Raw genomic sequence first — 22,435 nt, 5'->3', positions numbered from 1 at the left:
TTAGCTAGTGCTAATCAACTTTCCTTCATCTAACTACTCATCGTGAAAATGTGTCCGACGTAGCATATCATTATGCTACTTTTCTTGCAAAACGTCTTGGTTTATTGTAGCTCTAGTCTAACTGTCCAAAAGTAGCTTGCTACTCTAGTACAGTAGAGCTAACGCTACTTGACTAGCTAGAGCTGTAGCCTTCACTTGTCCAAAAGTAGCTTCAGCTGTTTTGTATTTTCTGTAGCCTATCCTTAAAGAGACGACACCACTAGTGTGTAGGCATCCGATTTAAAGCTAACTAGGTTAGTTACTGTAGTGCTATCGAGAACATTGTTAACTACTGTACTGTACAAATTAAGATGATACTTCGACGTACGACGTCTCAATTTAGCCGACTTCGAAAACTAGTGCCAACTCAAATTGGCTAGAAATTAATACACATTAATTTCGATATGGCTATTTCACGTTGGATAAACATACAAATACATAGATAGTCGCCTACTGTAGAGCTAAAGTTTGTATTAAAACATAATTTACCTCAAATTCTGTCCTTCGGGTGGCCCACGTTCACAGGAGTGCGCTAAATCCTACTCTAAACTATAACTATTCACAAAAAACACTATTAAAAACACAAAAACAAAGAACTAAACTATCAACACTAAAACTTAAGTTGAAGATATATCTACACAAATTGATTATCGAACGGTATTATAGCTATAAATGAAGGATGCGAGATCAAAAAGTTTTGCTGTCTCTCAACGACTTCGACTTCACTCAACAACAGGGTTCACGTCACGAGCGGTGACGTCTGCAAAGAACATTTCCAGAGACAGCTGGTGCTTTGATAGGCTGGATCCAGCTTAGACGTTTTGTTTCAGTACATCCCCAAATTATTTGACTATAATGTATTACTTCGCTCAAATGCAAGTTATTGGTACCATATACATAAACAATTGATTTAATACTGTACAGTTTCCAGAGTGACAGTAGGCTATAGCTCGAGCAATTTCACATCACAGAATGACACACAAACGAAAATATCAGTTCGGAATTTAGATGGTTACTTTATGACCAACGAATGACCTTCTGGAACCCCCCAAAAGTTTTAAACATGATGTCACATCATAACCAACCAGGGACGTTCCTAGGACGTTCCTGGAACGTCCCGAATGTCCCCGATTTTTTTAAACATAACGTCGTATCATAACCAACCAGGGACGTTCCTAGGACGTTCCTGGAACGTCCCGAATGTCCCCGAATTTTTTTTAACATAACGTCGTATCATAACCAACCAGGGACGTTCCTGGGACGTCTCCTGAAAGTTAAAAAATAAATGTCTAAATTATGACCTTTTAGGAACTTTAATAACGTCCCAAGGACGTCCTAGGGACGTCCTAAGGATAACGTCACGGTATGACCTATAGGGGACCAAATAGGAACGTCACCGAACGTCCCCAGGACGTCCCTTGTTAGCTGGGAGGTTGTTACATTTTCTTAATACAAGCATTCATCTGTCCATGTCCACCCTATTACAGACATTTTCATTAGGCTAGATTGAAATATATTTCAATTATTATTAACGTGTTCTTATATTCAATTATTAGTTTATTGGCAAAATGTGAATAAGGAAAAAAGCAAATGATTATGGCACAGAATAACGGTTTGTAAGTTCGAATCTAACTGTATCAGTAGGCCTATGTCTGTGTTCTCTAGTTTAGTAGACAGTAGGCTATGTGTAATTTAAAGAGATTGCAAAAACGTTTGAGCATATTGCATTGTTTTTATAATCCTAATATTATGAAAGTCAAATGAAAGCATACTATCACTAATCACAAGACAGTAATGTAATAGTATAATGCAGATACATTTTCTTCTGGTATAGAAGAATAGAATAAATATCGTAGTACTGATGAAAAATGTAGGCAGATCTTATTGGATTCATATTGATTTATTGAGATAGACAGAAGACAGGAGCCCATTACAAGCGGTACATTTTATTATGGGATAACAGCACATAAAGCACATCTAAAATCGATGTGTCCAATGCACTTTTAATAAAGGTCATATTAAAGGTACAGTTTCTAAGTACAATATAACAACATTCATATTAGAATGAAAAGTATTTAAAAGACAACATTACATTTCTTATTTTTCTTTACAGCTGTATTTACAAAATGAATCAAAATACTTATTTCCATATTTAAGAATCAGACAAGAAGGAGTAAAACTACATTTGTGAATAGACTACCTGCTAAAGAGAGTTCAAAAGAGCTGAATAAAAAAGGTACATGATCATCTGTCCCAATTTTAACATCAGTAGCAAACATGTGACTTAAGAAATTTGTGACAACCACACACCAGTCTTGTCTTTACCATAGTTTGAACTGCTTTTGCATGGAACAATATCCCACACACTCCACCCTTTATACTAAGCATTTAAACCAATGAGCTCACACTAAACATAGAACAAGGAATTCAGTTGTGCTTTATGGATCTTTACACACACAGATAGTTAAAATACAATGCATTAGTCCATTTTATGTTGTCAATAAAAAATCTAAAGTTGCCAAACACAAAACAAAGAACAAATGTTATTATGGATTGTCCATTATTTTGGGTGATCCAAAACATGATTGTGCAGGTAATCATCAAATGAAATCAACAAAAATGCATTTGTCAATATTTGATTACCTTTCCAATTACTCATAAAAAGGGAATTGTAACAGACATAGCTTACATGGTGCCTCAATTACACATGGAAATTACAGGTAAGTACGAACAAATAATATGAAAACTGTGGAGACAGAGATTATTACATGTTTGTAAAACACAAAAACACAATGAAAACCATTTGCACATCTTGTTATACTGAGAGGCACTCAGTCTGGTACATTGTGTATTATTGTAATCATATTCTGGTTTATAATTGCTACAGAGTTAAAAGAAAAGGTCAAGAAAATACTTGCTTTCTCACATGGCAAGCTATTTTCATGTACATTTTTTATATTACCACCACTTAACTAGGGTGCACAGGATCAATGACACTGGTTTCAAGGAACCCTGTTTCAGAGCTTTCTAAATGTGAAATGAAAAGGTTGTAATGAGGCTATGTCTAATGACATCAACATTGTACTTACCAGTCAGATTGAAGTGCTATGCAGCTGTAAACACTAATGTTTGCATTTGCTACTGCTTCAGCAAGTGGTTTTTACAATTAGAAAACCAAAATCCTACTGTTTCAGCCTTAACATTTCTTTTTTTCTGCGGAAATCAGAAAAGCAACCTTATATAATTTGTTAATTAGCGGATACAGTTTTTTGTGAGAAGGAAATAAAAGCCTTATCCCAAGACAAGCACACTGATGCAGGTACTGGCCAGGTCATTTTACCACTATCATAATCATTATCATTTATTTAGTCCTAATATCAATAATGCACCAATACTCAATGAAATGAATGGACTCCTAGGGTGGCCTGGTCTAGGAATCAAGACTTTGTCCTCAAAATAACTTACCTAGCACCACACATCAGGATAACACAAAATAAATGGCGGCACACCTTACCTCTAACAAACTAATCCTCAAGGAGAGAAGCATACTAGTAACAGATATTGTACAACATGGTGTATTTGATAAACAGATAATATTTGCACTGGGTAGGCCTTAGTAGCAGTATTTTCTTCTTACCTATGCAGACAGAAGTTACAAAGTTATCTTTATACATGTGATCAATAATAACATTAAATATTGTGAATAAACAGCAGAGAATGAGGGAGAGAGAAATTAAGATGTATAGTATACAGGCCAAATTAATTACTTAGTTCTCCACCTGGGAACAGAACTAGTCAAATATACAGACAAGGAAAATAAATCACCAAATATAACCAACTAAACATGATGAATAAAAGGTGCATTTACATGCAGATGTCTGGAGCTTATGCACAAAATGAAAAAAAATACACCACATTTATTATTGCTCAACATTCGATTATGGCTAGAATTTTTTTTAAAATATTTTTTTTATGTATTCTTCTTAAATGCATTTAGTCTTAAAACTTTATCAGCTGTGCTTTGGAAAATGATAGCTATAATGCAACAAAATTGATTGATACATTTGGGAAGAGAACATGGTATACTTTTAAGCATGACATAACACCTACCATTACAATCTAAAGTCAATAGGTAATAACTGTTGTCAGGTAGTCATGTTGAGATGGTGGCATGGAACACTGATCAAGCTGTTTTCATTACCTGTATTTATGCACCAAATATGTGAATGGTTAGTCACTAGCTCTAGAGAGCTTTAGAGACTGTGGATTGTTAGTGACATTATGTCAAGCTGATAAACCTTAAACTTATTGTATTGTGGCTGGACCAAGCTCAGACTAGAAAAACATGTTCTAAAGCTACTGCCTCCGTATTCATATAACCCTGTTCCTCCTTTATTAAAGCCTTGTCTGGGGGTTGTCTTTTACACACTGTAAGGACACACACATACACACACTCTACAAGTATTGCTTTTTACACAGGGACAACAGAGAAGATATAGAGTAATTACAGGTTACTGTATGTACACAGCTTCAGTTGCAAACTCTTTTGCCAAACATGTCCGAAATGAAAATAAGGACTACCAACACTCTACCATGTTATATCATGTTAAACATGAAAGTCAAGTTTGGGATCTTTCTCTCCATGATCCTTTATCACAATCCACACCTAGCAGGAGTCAAACTGGGAAAGTGATAGCTACACTTATGGGCTTCATGCTACAATAATAAGACCTTCAGATACACACAGATGTCCAGAAAAAGTATCTCCACTGAAGTAGCTACTGTATCCTACAAATTGTGAAGGTGTCTATCTTAGTCAGGGGCTAGGTGTTGGTTTTTGTCAGACCTTGAGCACTATGACCTTGCTATCAAATTAGGGAAAAGAATGGAATAAACTATTCAAAATAAGAGCACTGAAGAGTTTGAAAAGAGAGCCGACAACAGCAGAGTGAACATAAATTGCAAACCTGGTCAATCTTAATCTGAGAGACATCTCATCATCATCATCCAAATGGGAGCAACATGTTCGGTGAACTACGCTCAAATTCAGCTGCCTATAATAAATTGGAAACTGTCAGAGATTATGAAGCGCCGATGAATTAAGGAGATGTTCAAGCACATGCTACGCAGCTGTCCGGACAACAGAGAGCTGCTTCTGTTGTCTACCTGAGGGCTCCCTGAGCATCCATGTCTGCCTCTGCTCTGCTCTCACTGCAGGGTCATTAGCCCACCTCGCTGGATTGTCAGTCATTGTTAGTTTGAGACTGTTGTTCTGTTGTTGAGCCAACTGGGTTGCTAGTGGTCAAATATCCAGAGCTTTGACACAATACTGAAATAATTACTCGGTAAAGGAAATCCAATACAACCTAAACACAAAATGCATATTGCCTATATTAGTTTATTTGGTTCTCTAACGACGACAGGCATTGTCATTAGTTGACCCTGATGACAACATTTGAGTACGGAGAGATTCCTCATGATTGTATTAGAAATACAGAAAGTCAAATAAAATGGTAATTCAAATGGCTGATGGGAAAACCGAGGTCAGAGATTATGCAATTACTGTATTGTTTGTTTTGAGTTTGAATCTGAGGATTATTTGTGTTGTTTACCAACTATTGTTTACCAGCTCTGCAGTACTATGATACTCTACAGTAGTGCTAATGCATATGACATGCTGCTCTTTCCTGCTTATTGTCAAACATCCCAGAACAAAACATCCTCTAACCTTAATAAGAAACAAAAATTAAACATAATATATCATCTCAAACATAATGTGTAAAGAAACTCTTCCCTGAGGGGTGACAGCACAAGACTGTAGGTCTTGAACAAATTGCACGGCAAAGGAATGATCATGTGCAAAAACAACAACAAAAACAAAAGTGCTACGCTGAGGGTGGCATCTAAACTATATTCATGCTTTGACGGGTTTCTGAAGGGACTTTCGGATTATTGGGGCGGATTTTAAGTAACCACTGAGATGTCAGACCAATCCATTGAACAACACGGGCAGGTCAATTGCAAAACTGGGGCTACAGCTACTGTATGGCACATCCAGGGTTAGTGTAGTTCTTCACCACCACACCCACAAACAAAATGCACAGAACGAAACAGAACCACAACAACAAAGCATTCTGAAAATAGCACTTGTTCCACCATTGTCATGTTTCTCTCCTAATCATACACAGAACAGCTACTCTACAGTAATTATTGCGGAAATATAGTAAGTGCTACCTGACATCTTGTTCTCTCCCCCTCTCTTTCATGAGTTTACTCACTGTACATGTTACAAAAATAGAAGCTTTACTACCAGACAAGGCTTTGAATAATTACCCATCTCCTTCCTTCTGTCCCATATGAAATGGCATGGCTGGCCGGAGGCCTTCATAAGGAGGCCTTTACAGTCCCTCCTTCATGTGCAGTATGCACTCCAACATGATGGGCTCAAGAGGCGTATTACATGGTCAGAGTGTCTGACGTTTATACATTGTGATGCGTCGGCTCCCAGCTCTTTTAGCCTGCTATATCTGTATCTTCCACTAGAGAGAACCATTGGGTTGAGAACAGCTTCTGAGCCATTCAATCCAATGTTGGCAAACAGACATGAGAAAGTAATCCAAACGTTTCATCACTCTTCTACCACAATATGTACGTCTGTGTGTAGGGTGTGGTGAAGGCGTGATCAAATCTGTGTGTTATCTCAGTGTTATCCAGCCATACCAGCTTTCTAAGCAGAACCCCCGTGGTGCCTTTGCCCATCCTAGACCCAGAACTGTTTATCTGGGACCCTCAGGATTAGCCTCTGAGACTGTGGTTCAACTTGTACTTCTTGTGCACATGCAACATATCACTAGGTAATATACAAGTCTTAAATTAAAGAAAGGTGCAATAAAAGTGCCTTATCAATTCAACAATTAAGAATAGTCTAACTGCTAATATCATACATGTTATTTAAAATAGATTCTATAAACATTACTTTTTTTTCTGTATAATAAGTACTTATGACCGTATACCCTGTAGTACATTATAAAACAGGTGGAATGGACCCTTTCCAAAGTAGTGGTGCCCTCGTTCCTCCAGAGCCCCCGTCCAGAGAAGGATTAATAGCAGATGGTCTTACACGATTTTACTATGCAACCATGGTGGATGGATTCTTGGACAGCTAAAATCATTGCATTTTTTTACTAGAATTACCAGAATTCTACTTTTTTTTCTTTTCGATTGTCCATAGAGAGGTGCCGATTGCATCACCATGCCGACGGAGCTTCTCTCAAAGGTTTTGCAAGTTTTTAATCCACGCACTGCATCGAAAAGATATACAACAAAACACTAGAGAAGGGCTGAACTTGACCTATACGTGCACATTTACCTGGCATTCATTTATACTGCGGGACAAACTACGAGGCTGATGATCAATGAAAAAAAGCATACCTGTATATCTGTTGTTTTGGGGTTGTGGTCATATAGCTGACACAGCTATATTTAATGTAAAAAACAAAGTATGATGTATTTGATGTATTTCGTTTTTCAATAGAATAACTCATGTGCTATTGGAACTCTAAAGGAGAGAGGTGGAGCCACAGATAGTTGACAATCTCAGGCATGTGCATAGTGAAAGGATCACCGATCAGTGCGAATAGCCATGGGACTATGCCAGTATGGTGTGTGAGTGTGAAGGTCAAGTTCAGTTCAGAGAGAGTATGAGTCTCTGTCTCCTTTTCATGTCCCCTAAGTCTTATAGCCGCCTGTTCTCACCCCCACAAGTGAATTCAACCACCCAAAAAACAAACATACTGTAGCCCCCTTCTTTCCAAACCACCCCATTCCCCACCCCCAAAGCCCTCCCCTCTGGGATGAAACAAAAATAAAAGACAGAGAGTTGTGCAGTGTGCTGTCGGTCCTGGTTTGTGCAGGGCACTGGTAAAGTGTCTCAGATGAATGCTCCACATTCCTCCATGGTGGGCACACTAGCACCTGGCAAGGCTGTTACCCGTCAACAGGCATGGACTGCTCAAAGTCCGATCCGAAAAGCTCCTTGTATAAGGGGGGGAAGTGGGCGCGCACAATGTCTGGGTATATTGCTTTGAAAGCCGTCAGCTTCTCTGTATGCCTGCTGCACAGCGCTCGCAGTGTTGACACTTTGCATATCAACTGTGTGAAGAGAGGAGACAAGCTGTTATTTAGACTTCCAGGAAGGCAAGGACATGGAGCTATGGCAGAGAAGACATCTCCCTACTGTTGATCTCACAAAGGGGCAAACGCACATGTAAATATTGATACAGCCTGCCTACCATGAGGAAACCTTGACACGCCGTCTGATGGAGCTAGTACACAATACATTTCGGCTGGAAATAGATGCTTGGTTGTAGGATACGAACCGTGATATCTACAGCATCTATAGCTTGATTTAATCTAGTGTTCTTCCTGTTGTCGGTTGCACATTGTATTCAAAGAGTTTGGGTTCGTTTTTAATGCTTCAGTTGAGACCAGGCCCACTGGACCATCTCTTTCTGCAGGATCAAACTCTCTATGTGTGTAAGAGTTTGTGTGCGTGTGTCTGTGTGTGTGTGTGTGCGTGTATGTGTGTGTATGCGAGAGACAGTGTGAGAGTGTGTACCTTTGTGAGTATGCCGTCTTCTCTGTGATTCTTCTGAAGGACATGTTGGAGAGCCAGCTGGATCTTTTGCTGGAGTTTCTCCACCTTTACTTTCTCCTGAAGCCAGGAGCGGTCTGGGAGGTAGAGACACACAACATTCATCTCTGCAGCCTTCTTACAGACCACTCAAGGTGAACTAGGTCAAGATTGTGAGAAATCAATGCTAGGTCCTCCTAAGAGCACACAGGGACACAAACGCCCCCTGCAGGAACAGTAGCACATCTGCCTGCTCCAACCCCTCCAACCACTTCAACCCCTTGTGTCTGCACTGTCAGTGACACCTACCTGCAGACATCAACACGAAAGCGGAGAACAGGGCGATCTCATCCTCAGACAGGTGCATAGCACACAAGTTTTTCCCGAACTCGAAGACGGAGCTGATCAAGTCGTCACAACCTGTCACAGCAAAGGACACAGAGTGAAGACAGGGGTTGAGACAGACCAAAAGACAGAGTCTCATCTTTGATCTTTATTGGGAGAGAGGCACACAGGCAGAGGAGAGACATGCTGACAGCACCCAGGATATGTGGCAAGCAGAACAGGCAAGGCTTTTACTGACTTTCCCCTTCCAGGCGGGGGACTTTTGGGAGTTGGGTGGCGTTACGCAACCCAGAATGAGGTCACTAATGAGTCTTTTAGTTAAATCAATTATTGGGGATTGAGAGGGACAGGATGATGCCAGGGCAGCCCCCCACCAGCTCCAGCTCAGAGGACACAGGGAGGGTTGTTAGAGAGACCCCACACACGACACTGAAAGAGACTGTATTGTTTCTCGTGGCCTCACACACTCACAAGAAGACAAGTCATGCCCAAGGAAGACATACATAGACATTCATGGACCATACACGCATGAAAAAATCGCATTTGATGCGCACACGCACACAAACACACAAGAGAATCAGATTCAAGCGTTCAAACACTGGGATTTTTTTTATTTATCAAGAGCATTTGTACGCAGAGGATACTATGCAGTCAACAGTCTTAGTAATGTTATGGCATTTAAAATGCAAAAACTACTTGTTTAGACTCCAGATATTTTACTTTTGAGTTCCTGTGATGGTTTTGATAGAACGCTCCCAAATGGCCTACAGTCTGTCTTTATTTATTTCACACTAACAGGAGCCATATGCAGCACTAGTGCTTCAGTAGTAATTTGGCTGTACCATATAGAACACAGGGGAGAGGGCAGAGCCAGGTGAGCTGGGGATGAGATCTTAGTGTGACCTTCCTGGCTCAAAGCACTGGAGTGTGTGGAAAACACATCCCTTCTCTGCTAGACCATACACTGGCAGCGAGAGATAGGAGTACTGCAATCACACACACACAAACACTTACTAAATACACTTGCATGCGCACACAATAATAAAGGCGCACAAGAACACACACACACACACACACTTGGAAGACTCACCTAATGACTTGAACACATCGGGACCAGCATACTTTCCATCAAAATAGACTGTGTTATTCTGCGAGTCGAAGGCACGGCACATTCTCACAAACACAACTTCCAAAGAGCCTGCAGAGGAAACAGGAGTACCATGCTAAATCTGGCATCTTCTCTTTAACAAATAGTTAGTGCTGCAAGTCATGCATCAGCATGGCCAAACACACACTACAGTACATGGCTTATTGGGTTATTCCTCATTCGGACGCATCCATCTGGCAGAAAAGGTCAGAAGAACCATGGAAAATATCACATATCACGACATCGCAGTCTGGTCTACATTCACCACGATGAAGAGAACGGTAAAATAGAGTACTTAGTTCAGTAGCTACACTGCTCTGTGCAGTGGGAGTAGAGGATAAAGATGTCTTGATAGAAGCCATTAATGCAGCTTAAACTTATTAAGTGCAGCTGTTTTAAAATGTCACATTAGACATGGGATCTCAGTCAGTATTTCATTATCAGTTTTAGAAGTGTGAAAGACTCAAGTCTGCTTTCACATGTACAGGCCATCCAGAGGGGCTAGACCTGTTGGATTGTTTACTGTGTGGACGTGTATGTATTTGTTAGTGTGTATGCCTACAGAGTGATTTGTTGAAGGGCAGGGCACAGAGTGAGAGGAGGCAGCTAGTGTCCAACCACTGTGTATCCAGCCACCACTAGCTCTACATGTGTATGTTTGCATGCGCATGTGTTTATGCATGTTTAAGAGTGTCTGAGTGTGTGTTCACTGAACTGAGGAACAGAGAGAGGAAACAGGCTAGGGAGGGGGTGTCTTCCACCTAGCTTGACTGTCTGAGACCGAGGCTTTGTGCAGTCAGGTCAGCTACACCCTTGTGACAAACCCGGGGGGGGGGAGGAGAGGGCCATGCTGACGGGCTGTCCTGTCATACCTGCTTTCAGCAGCACTATCTGATCGTTCTGACACAGCTCCATGAAGCCGTCGATGCGCTTGGCGAACTCTACCACGTACTGGATGGCCTCTGTTATTTTTATGGCACACAGTTGCCACATCACCTCCCGAGGCTAAGGAGAAGGAAGGGAGAGAGAGAAACAGAGATTAATAGGATATAAATGGTTCAGGTGATTGTACTGTTGTGTTGGTCAAATACTGCAGCAGGTGGCCCAGCTCTGCTGAGGTGTACCTTATTCTGGTAGCTCTCCATCTCTTCCTGCAGGAAGGCCTGCCAGGTCATCTGCTGTAGCTCCTCCCTCAGGTACTGACACGTCTCCATGTGGGACTTGGAGATGTTCTGGGCCAGGTGCTCTGCAACATAACCATGCGCCCAAGAAGACGCGTCACCGTCAAAAACCTGAACGCAACTCACACAGCGCTGGACTAAAGTTGAAGAGAGTCTTGATAGAAATATGTCATAGGAGGGTACACATTCTCAATTGGAAAATGCCATGTTGATATTTTTGTTAACGGCCTCCAGGAAGCTCAAAGCTGGAGGTTCACCCAAACACAATGTTACAATGACACAAATACATATGAGGAGTGAGGTGGTGGTCCACGCAACAATACTCATTGAAACAAAGGTCCCATCTGCTCAGAGAGAAATATGGACGTAAGAAAACGTAAACGGTTTGAAGACACATCTGTTAAAAGGAGTTCCACGGCACTGGGGAACCGGAAAAAAAAATGATTTCCCCAGGCGCATGCCCTGCTGCTTCATGATTGGCCCTAATTAATGGAAACTAATTACAAAAAAAATCTCTTTTAATGAGCGCTGAGTCTCCATCCTCATGCTATTTTAAGCAACCTTTGTGTCGTTTTGCCCCCATGGTTGAGTGAGCCCCCTCAAATTCCCCCGTCCCACCTACACCCCATTCCCCACCATCACCCTTACCTAGCTCAGCCATGGAAACGGTGGGAGAAGTCTCCCCGTTGGTGAAGGAGCAGTAGGGGAAGAAGCCAGAGCCGGGGGCAAAGTCGCAGATGGGCTCAGGCTTGATGCCATTGATGTCCAGGCCGGACTGGTCGGGGGAGGGCTGGATGTCCAAGTAGAAGCTGCTGACTGCAGAGTCTGGCTTGCTGCCGTCGGGGGTGTGGCTGTCCATGTAGCCGCTGAGGTCGTCGTGGAGCTCGGTGAGGCCGTTGGTGGAGAGGCCGTATGTGGGGGTGAGGGGCTCGGCCTCGCCCGGCTGCTGCTGGTGGTCGCGCTGCTGCTGCTGCAGCCGGTGCTTCTGGACCTCGGCATATAGGCTGTCGCGCTGCTTCTTGGACATGCGCCCGAACTTCACCGCTGTGGAGGAGGGCGGGGGCAGGGGGAGAGGAGGGATGGGAGGGTTGGGTGGGTGGGGGAAACACACACATATGCACGTCAGACCCCCTGGTACCTGTATCCCTGTGGCAGAGCAGCAGCCTGACTGGAGATTTAGGTGTTTCACAGGGTATTAGCGGCACACTGTCTCATCATTACAAAACGTTCAACATGAACATCTTAACTAGGACTTTTCTTTAGGGAAGGCAAGCTGAGCTGCAGTGACTTTTACAGCTTACAGGCTACTCAGACATGAGACGAGCTGAATCCCTGGCTCCTATTACACTGTCTCCAGACTAAACTGAGCTGGTCGTTAGAGGTACGGCCCTCGGACACTGGGGTCTAGCAAAGAGTCAGAGGGCCAACAGAGTGGAAATGAGCGGAGCGGAGGGGAGCATGGGCAGATGGCCTATAGTGTACTGAGTGAAGGCATAAGTCACCTTGGCTGGTCTTGATTGTGTGTGTGTGTGTGCATGTGGGAACATGTGTTCATGTTATTCTATGCACATGTGTCAATGTGATCCCATGCATGTGTACATGTATGTGTGCATTCATGTGTCTTTGTGTGTCTGTGTGTGTTTTTGTGTGTAGGAGATCAGTGGATAGACTCTAAAGACCTGGCCTGATTAAAGGATTTTGTCTAGGGCCTGGACTGTTCAGCTCTGATCCACAGCCAACAACCTAGCCAAGCATGGCCCAGCCAGGCCTACCCTACCCTACCCTATCCTATCATATCCTAGTTGTGGGCTCTGCAGGTTGCCTGCAGTACATACCTGTGTGCTCCCATTACGGCGCCTCACCTGCACCAGCACTAATGCCATCTCCTAATGACCCCTAGTTCATCAAAACTACTTTCTGTCTCAGCACACCCAGAGGACATACCCTCACCTGGTGCTCCCATGCACCAATGTGCACAAGCCAGTTCAGAGTAAGTTGTCCATACATGTACTGATCAGATTACCCCGCAGGCTCATTTTCAAAATGTTCCCTCCAGTCCTTTAATGTACATGTGCTACTGTACGTACCGTCCCGGGACATGCCCACAGCCAGACACTTCTGCAGCCGGCAGTGCTGGCAGCGGTTGCGGCTGGTTCGGTCGATCAGGCAGTTCTTCTGACGGGGGCAGGAGTATGCGGCGTTGCTCTGCTGACTCCTCCTGAAGAATCCCTTCGAAGAGACACACACACACGGGCTCAGAACACCAGCCACCCTGGGCATGCAATGCTCCTCACACAGAGCTATGGGGGTGATCTTTGGGGCTTCTATAACGCTATGTGAATTCTCGCATTGTTCTCTATGGTGTTGCCTTTTATCGGGTACTTATCAAGAATGATATGCTGTGGTTACGCACACTAAAGAGGATTGTGTTTCTCCATAAGGAGTACACAGCCATACCATTAGTTTGTACTGCATTACTTTATATTATTGGTTTATGAGTGCTGGTGAATTGTTATTGTACAATTAATTAAGAAGGTAATGGATATGAACTGTGTGCATTGCAGAGGGATGGTGTGTTTTAGTCTAACGGGGAGAGAAGACAGTATTTTTCTTCAGCGGGGGTTATTAGTGTTGATTAACACGCGGTTTCAGCGCGTGCGGCTCTGAGGGATGGCACACACACACCGATCGGATTCCTCATCCTCTGACTTAATGAATTGATTCCAGCACATCATTAACATGCCCCACTCCACTGCTCCATACACATATGTCTTAATTAGCTGCTCATTGGCTGTTTAATTACAAGAAAACAGCTGACAGCTGCCAAGTTCCTTTATAATGGCAGACATTACGGAAGTCGGCTATAACTGCCGGTGACAAGTAGCACTCTTTAATAACGCTGTGATTTATGGTCCAAACTCGCACAAAAGCCTCTCTGCCTGAAGTAATTAGCAATCATTAAAGATACATTTCAGTAGTTTACTCTTCAGCGTTTTGTTTCTCCCACCGTCTTTGTGTGGGTGGGTGGAGGGTGGGGTGTGCGTTCAGAGGAGTTGCTGAAATTTTCCCGTCTGTCTTAGAGTCTCTCTTTCACACACACGCACGCACACACACACACACACACACACACACACACACACACACACACACACACACACACCCACACACACACACACACACACACACACACACACACACACACACAGACACACACACACACACACACACACACTGCAAAGGTGCAGTCTGTCTGAGGAATGCTAATGATTTGCTTGGTGACAAGCAGGGGAACAAGAATACACTGCCAGTGCAACATTTCCCCTCTCACTGAATGGTTGGTGTTTTTGAAACAGTACAAAAGCTGGCTTCACTGAGAGCGACATACTGTAGCAAAGAGCCAACAATCTGCTATAATTCAAAGCACTTCCTCTTTTGATGGTTTTATTTCAAGATTGGGACGCAGCACAACTGAAAGCAGTGAGCGAGTCTGTCCCTGGGAGGGACAGGAAGTACAAGGATGCCGAGTCATTTTGTCCTGCTAATTGTGCTGTTCTGGGACATCCTCTGTGTGGCTTGACCACTTTAATGATGAGGCTTTCCATGTGTTTACACTTTGCTGTTACTCTCCAAATCTTCCCCAAAGTTGGCCAACAATTTCAAAGGCAGGTTTTCAAGCTTACCTTACAGCCTTCACAAGTTATCACGCCATAATGGATGCCTGATGATTTGTCTCCACAGATCTTGCAAGGAATTATTTCGATTTGAGCTGGAGAAGGGAAAAGAAAAAGACAAATCAACACTTTTTCCCCACCTTGCACAAGTCACAGTACAACTCCTTCACCATGGATGCATGTAGGTACATGAAAGAGCATTCGCTTCAAACGCATCTTATCCTGTGACTTTGAAACCTTCACTTCCATACAGCATTAACAGACTATCCACAGAGCCGTGCGTGAAGGAGGCCATTTTAAGTCTTCATGGAGCCACCAACAAGCCAATGTAAACATGGTGTCAATTTACATCGTAAGCACAACTTACATAAGGAAAAGCCACAGCTCTCCGCAAACCTCCTAACTTTCCCCAGTAGTAATTCTAGCCCCACAGCATGACAAAGAATCTCACTCAACCACATGACTGTACTTATACCCCAGTGGAAACGTTCCTCTTCCCTATGCTTCAAACCCCTCAAAACCTTAGCAGTAAATGCACAAATGGCCACAAAGAATGATAACATTCTCACTGTACTGAGCAGAAAGCGGCTAGGAGTCCCAAAGTGGTTTAGAGAGTGGGGGGTTCTGTTGAGAGCAATAACGTGCCGTATAGACTGTAGTGTGAGGCCGCTGACAGGCTTGTGATTCAGCAGGCTGCCAGAGAGGACAAAGGCACAGAGGACAGGCCTCATCCATCCTTGGCCTGGAGTACAGGAGCAGACCACAGGGCAGTCGTCGGCAGAACACACAGGCATGCAGGCGTCTGAGACACAGAACTCCCAGCCAGCCACTCGGCTCCCTGCTTTATCACTGCAGCGACAACTCTCTCTTACAAAGACAAACGCGACAATGCACAGATACACACGCGTACACACACATTCTCTCTCTCTTTCGCGCTTTCCTCTCGGTCTTTCTCTCCCTACAGAGATTTATATCTCCCTGACCTCCTCCTAATCGTCTGAATCCTAGCATTGCCACAGCACAACCAGACAAGCCCTCTTATCTGGTCTGATTGAAGAAAGATCACTGCGGGATGTTTATTACAATATACTGGCTGACTCCCTATAAAGTGGCAGACAACCAATCAAATCACAGATCAGATGATACACATCTATTCTACCTTAGACCTGAAGAACAAAATTATTTTCCCCTTTACTAACAACTATGAACCATGTAAGAAACCAGCAAGGCGTGCATGCAAACTGAACACCTGTGTCAAATGATCACACCAGCCTCCCACTATAGAACCATTCAACTTCTGTCTGGAGTTGGCACTCAACTGGAGGAAATCCGAGGATACCTCCATGCCCAATCCCTCCAAACTGATTTGATCACATCAAATGGACCTTTGCTAAGGCTCAATCCGGCACACTTATGCCATTTAATCAACAGGCGCATGTGTTGTGTGATAATGTCCCTGACTCTAAGGCCTGGCCAGTGGAGGGTCCCTGATCCACTACCCCTGGTCCCCAGCGACACACCAAGCTCCACTTAGAAGGCTGTTAGCTGCACCGCTAGCACTGCCGGACTCAACAAGACTTCTCCTGTAATCAGTGAATTTGCCTACATCGGAGGCAGACAAAGGCTGCGAGGGCACCCAGTGGAGAGCAGTCAGATCTCCTGTGAGGAACACTTCGAACGAAGCCGTCTGCGTAGCCCGCTTTAAAATGGAGGGGCAACGTTCCTCGTCTGCTTACATTAGGAAAGGCCCAAGCAGAGCCAGATGTTGACAACCTAAGTCGAAAGGGTTACTCTATAATGAATCCATGGGAGCTACCTCCCTTCTGTCAACGGGTGTGTTATTTTGGTTATCTCGCTGTGAACACTGGCATTGCGGGCAGTGCACTCCATTGTTTGTTTTTGTGGACTACCTGCATGAGCATTAGCGCTGCAGTGTGTTTCGACTCCTTTAGCGTTTTCAGCCTCATTACTTACATGATTTGTTCTGACATGCACTCACAACAACCGAAGCGTGCTGTAATTACGCCTGGCTGTGGTGGAGGGGACACAGTTCTGCAGTGATGTGCCCTATCCATCGGGTGGCAGTGCAGGGCTGTAAGAGACACTCAGCCTCACAAGCTTCAAGCTCTAAGCTCCAGGCTTAGGCTGCTGCCAGCCAGCCTGCCCCCCCCCATACCCCCCCCCCCCCCTCCCCAGCATGGCTGTGAGATGCCTTCATCTCTCCTGAGGAGCCAAGGCTGACTGAAGGCTCGCTCAGGCCTGACAGAGGCTCTGCCACATCAGGTGAAGGCAGGAGGGCCGACTCTGCAGGAGGCCAAGCCGGGCAGGGCCAAGCTGGGCCAGGCTAGGAAGGAGCGTGAAGATGCCTTCTAAAGCCCTACCATAGGAAGGCCATTAATGCACACACAGATACAAAACTGCACACCACACGCAAACAGCGAGACGCTTACACCCTATTGTGAAAAACACAATTTAATAATAGTGTAATAAGCTACCTTCTGAGAGAGAGGGTAAAGTAAATACACAGTATGGAGGCAGACAGCATGAAGATTAAATAAGCCATGAAGTCATTTGCAATCAGTTTGAGTTAATATTTGTGTGTGACTATGCTATGGCCCAGCACAATGAATCACCCTGGTGCTCCCGAGTGACAACAGGGGTTTAAAGAGAATCCACACTGGGGGATGTCGTCAAACAGAAGGGCCTGCTCCTAAGCACTCTAGATCTGGGAGTCAATATCTATTGACACAATGGGCTGTGGTGTTAACTGCTTCTCCATGCTGAAGCAGGCAGCTGCTTCCTCCTCTGTGTTGGACCAGCTTACTGATGTCCTGATCCCATGCACCGGGGCCCTGGGTCCCTCGGCCCCTCGGCCCACCCTGCCAGCTAGCCCAGCCCGCTTGGTTTACGACATCAAAGCCGGGCAGAGTGAGACAGGCAGCCGTGCTTAAGCCTCTCCCCGCAGCCTCCTCTCTGCACGGCCAGGGCTGGAAGGCGCCTCCGTCAGCACACAGGCCACATCAAAGAGTAAGGGGTGGCTGGGGGGAGGGGGCTGAGATGCACTGACGATGTGTGAATCACTGCGCATTCACACCGCCGCGAAAACCCCTCACCATGTTGGAGCCGAACAGATGCTAATGACTTAGATCCAGCCCCGTGGTGTGTGGGCAGCTCTGACAATGGGAACACGGAAACTGGCCTTGGTGTTCAAGAGGGTCAGCTCCTGCTCTTGATGATAGGGAGATATTAGCTGTATGCCTGCCTGCCTGCCTGCCTGCCTGCCTGCCTGCCTGCCTGCCTGCCTGCCTGCCTGCCTGCCTGCCTGCCTGCTTGCCTGCCTGCCTGCCTGCCTGCCTGCCTGCCTGCCTGCCTGCCTGCCTGCCTGCCTGTCTGTCTGTCTGTCTGTCTGTGTGTGTAAATGGAGCTGTGGTTCAAGGACACTTATTCACCAGTTGGAGAGGATGACTTGTCACTCAGAGCTTATATCCAAAAGGAGGGTGCGGGTACTCTGGACCCTGTGGCCCCCAGTCCTATATTGTGTTCTCACCCCTGCTTACTAACACAACCCCAGATAGACACAAACCCAGGATGGGACCAGGAAAGTCAGACACACAAAGCCTTCCAAACAAAGGCCCTGTGCTTAAAAATATTTTGAAGCACAAAGATATCACCGATATCAATTGAAGAGAACATGTATGCATTCAGAGCAGGCTTGTGTGAATATGGAAAAACACTACAGACCTTGCTGAACCTCTATGTCTGGTGACATAATGCAGGATTAGGATGATCCCTTACATTACAGAACCATGTTGCTGCCATAATTCTAAATCTGAGAGCTTAACCCATTGCCGAGTTGGTGTCGGTCAGCTATTAAAGTATTTTTAATGACCTACAGCCCCATAGGCTGGTAATACTGGGAGGGAAGTTCAAAGCCAAACTCGCCCTTTGTAATTGGTGTATAACTGTGAGGCAGTGAATGAGGGGAATAATATGAGTGTGGTTTTGCGTGTTTTGCGTGTGTCTGTGTTGTGTGTGTATGTGGCAGTGGGTGGGTAAGGGGGTGTTAGTGTGTGTTGACAGCTGTTAGTGACCAAATGACGCAAGCCAGTGGGCTCATGTTGGAGATTATGTAAGAGATTGGACAGCAGTGCTGGGTCTGTGTACAGCACAGCATTATGGTCAGATTAACAATGGCTCTGCAGTCCAACACACAGGGACAAATAACAGTTTAATCAAATTCTCCACTAAACATTTCACAACACAACAACAAAGCAAATGTGGAAAAAGACCACATGACTACAATATGAGAATCTGTTTAGAAGATTTATTTCAAGGTGAACATTCACACTGACACCATAACTCTGCCTGGGTCAGTGGACAAGCTTGCAAGTGCAGAGTGAGCAATGTTCTGCAACCATGATTTGCAACCATTTTAACTGCTAGATTGATTTCCCCCATTGGCAGTGGAGATCAGCTGTCGTTTGGAAACAGAAGGAGCCTTTTTTGAACAGATACCCACAATAGTCAGACCAAGTCTTAGGGAAAGCGACAGCCTAACAAGAGCTGGAATCACAACCCTGTCTTGTTTCATCTGCCAGGCTCCACTGTCATGTTGTAGAGTAACAGAACAGAATGGGAGCTTTTTTTATTCCCAATTGCACAGCAGAAGAAAGGTTATTTGAATGTCAGAGGCATAGGACAGCATCGCTACCGAGCACAGACAGAATAGCATAAATGTGTTATTTGTTTAGGGATTGGAGTCTTTTGGCTTATTACCATGAGCTACTGTAGCCCATGTGGCATTTACTTTTAAATACAGTAGCACAAGAGAAACAACACCCGGCTTACATATTCACCTGCACATAAAAAACTCTGTATCATCATTTTAACTTTCCTCAGTCTAACACAGAAACCAGCTGAAGTCATCACAATGTTTTGACCACCAGGATTAGGGGAGAGGAGACATAATTGTAAATGTTTTTATGTCTCTATGCTTTGCCACCTCCTGCTAATTCCAGAATGTCAACCACCGCCAGCCTAAGCTATGATTCCCTAGAACTGGAAGCCAGCTATATGTGAACAGATATTCCAGTTTCAGTGGAAGTGCCTTAAACTTTTCCTATCATTCCCACATAGCAGCGTAGTGACATTGCTAAAGTCCAGGTTTGGACAATAGCCCCAGGCTGCTTTTTGGATGAACTCATGCATGCTTCTCTGTGTTTTTTGTGTGTGAGGCCATTAATATTTCAACACCACCCAACTGGTGATGCCTGTACAACACAGCAGCATTTCTCTCCCCCTGTATTTACTTGACTGTCTTATTGAAATGCATTCTGACACCGTCGATGCGGGGGTGCAAAGAGGGGAAGAGTATTCCCAAGCCTCTATGCAAGACATCTCTCTCCATGTCTCTCTTTCCGCCAGAGGAGCAGTAATTTGGGCACTAATTTATGTGTTGTTGTGGCAAAGATTGACGAGCTTCCTGACTGGGAGTCTGTGTGCTTGCACTCTGGGGGAAACAACAAAAGCCCGGGTTTACCGAACAGACGAGCACCGGGAAGGGTAGCATGTGTGCGGCGCCCCCTCCCACCTCCCCCGTCCGCCCCACCTGAGCTCCCCTCCTCCCCTCTGCCGCACCCTCTCCTTGCTCTCTGTGATCAGTGACAGGTGAGGCTGTGCCCTTGGTGAGGGGGACCCTGGTGCCAGGGGGCATGCTCCCCTCTCCCCATGCCACTGTGTGTGGCTCCCAGAAGAAGCCTGGGGCAGGGGGTGGGGGGGGGGGCAGAGAGACATACAGCTTCATCTGATGGCACAACAGTCAATCTGTGGATACACTATGCACTGCACTCACTCGCTTATGCATTCTGTCTGTCCCTGCTACTGGTTAGTCACAGGGAGCAGTGAGAGGGGAGGTGCCTCGTCAGGGGTTGCTGTTTACATCTCTTCTGAACATTTACGCATATTCATCAGAGAACGAGGTTCAGCTAATCTTCTGTCGCGACTTTGTTTGAGGTCCCTGTTAAATCATGACATGATAGGGACTGAGTGCAAAGTTCTCCTGTAGTTGTTTTGTCAACACAAACAGTACCTTGTGATGCATGGTACTAGACTTCACAGAAGGCTCAGACTCTCTGCGACTGAAATCACAGAGGGCCCATTGATTGACTGCTTCGGGAGCTGTGGCAGTGGCGGCACCGTTTGAATGCGAAAACGTGTGGGTGAGCTATCTCTCCATTTTGAACCTGGCTGTCCACTTGAGCTGAGTAGGCTGTGGTTGAGGACTCGATGGTGGGTCCTGTAGTTCTGTAGAGTGGCTTGGTTATCAACTCTTGGCCTCCCTAAGCCCCTCAGGGACACACAGACTGGGACCCGAATATGCATAGAAATATAAATAATGATCTCTTCAAAACATCCAGTGCAATTACACAGAGAAACCTTTACATAACAACAAAGAGGCTTGTTCCATGGCACCGGGGAATTTGCCACTGCCATGCTATACCACTACCCTTCTCCTGTAATTGCTGCATTAGTATGCATTTCTGGGATACGCCTATCTGCTGCTGTGCTTTATTGACTATGATCTCCTTTGTTAGGCCCTCCTCACAAAGAGACAATAAGTTATGATGGCATCCAGTTAACTGACATCTATACACTGTTCTACCGTGTATTGTGTGTGTTGAATGAAGTATGATGAATGTGGTTCATTTGATTGATAAGTTGTAATGGCTTGTACGGTAAGTGTCTGTGTCACAGCAAACCCCGTGCATAAGCGTGAGTTTTGCTTAGTTCTCATGCACATATTGTGCGCTTGATAATGCATGTGATTGTGTGTGTGTGAGTGTTCAATGTAGTTGGATGAATGTGGTTCATGTGACTGATGGTGAGAGGCCTGTCCCTCAGTGGGGTGGGGGGTGGTGGAGGGGGAGAGGGTGGACGGGGGAGGTGGAGTGGATGGGGGCTGGAAGTTCAGGCCCAGGCTGATGCTCAGGGTCAGTGGGTCAGAGGCACGGAGCCAGAACACACAGGGGGAGCAGGGAGAATTCTTCAGCTGACAGTAATTGTCCCTCTGTGCCTGCCTTAGGAAAACATGTTTCCACTGGCTGCCTGGCCCAGATAGTAATCATGAGCTTGATTTGCTCCGTTGAGAAGGGGAGCACAGCGTGAGCCTCCAGTAATGGCAGGGATCACTGTTTCAATCCTAGCTCACATCAAATGAATACTGAATTGTAGTTGCAAAGTGCTCTTTTGACAACCCACGCTATAGCTACTGAGCTGTAGTTGCACTGTCCATGTTTGGGTCCATGTTTGTACATATCAATGTATAGTGCAAGGAAAATATTGATATCCTCTAGTCATCTCAGGATAGGGAAACAGACATTTCTCCTGCAAATCCTCAGCTTTACTGACTGATAGAGATCTT

The 22,435-nt window shown here is 44.8% G+C and overlaps 1 protein-coding gene across 4 annotated transcripts in view; it reads right to left on the bottom strand.

Annotated features, from left to right (window-relative positions):
- Window positions 1-1,923: 1,923 nt before the first annotated feature.
- Window positions 1,924-22,435, bottom strand: part of roraa (RAR-related orphan receptor A, paralog a) — a 160,715-nt gene continuing 140,203 nt past the window's right edge. For all 4 annotated transcript variants that reach the window (XM_047034161.1, XM_047034163.1, XM_047034164.1 and 1 more), the window contains 9 exons: window positions 15,025-15,110; window positions 13,432-13,573; window positions 11,993-12,388; window positions 11,288-11,409; window positions 11,036-11,168; window positions 10,107-10,214; window positions 8,981-9,091; window positions 8,657-8,769; window positions 1,924-8,190 (listed from right to left, as the gene is read on the bottom strand). In XM_047034161.1, coding sequence (XP_046890117.1) covers window positions 8,026-8,190; window positions 8,657-8,769; window positions 8,981-9,091; window positions 10,107-10,214; window positions 11,036-11,168; window positions 11,288-11,409; window positions 11,993-12,388; window positions 13,432-13,573; window positions 15,025-15,110 — 1,376 coding nt within the window. In that variant the 3' untranslated portion in view covers window positions 1,924-8,025. The remainder of the gene's footprint in view (window positions 8,191-8,656; window positions 8,770-8,980; window positions 9,092-10,106; window positions 10,215-11,035; window positions 11,169-11,287; window positions 11,410-11,992; window positions 12,389-13,431; window positions 13,574-15,024; window positions 15,111-22,435) is intronic.

Source organism: Hypomesus transpacificus, chromosome 14 (genome assembly GCF_021917145.1).
Source record: "Hypomesus transpacificus isolate Combined female chromosome 14, fHypTra1, whole genome shotgun sequence".
Lineage (NCBI taxonomy): Eukaryota > Metazoa > Chordata > Actinopteri > Osmeriformes > Osmeridae > Hypomesus > Hypomesus transpacificus.
Note: the sequence above shows the minus strand (reverse complement) of the source record. Positions and strands in the feature narration are given on the sequence as shown.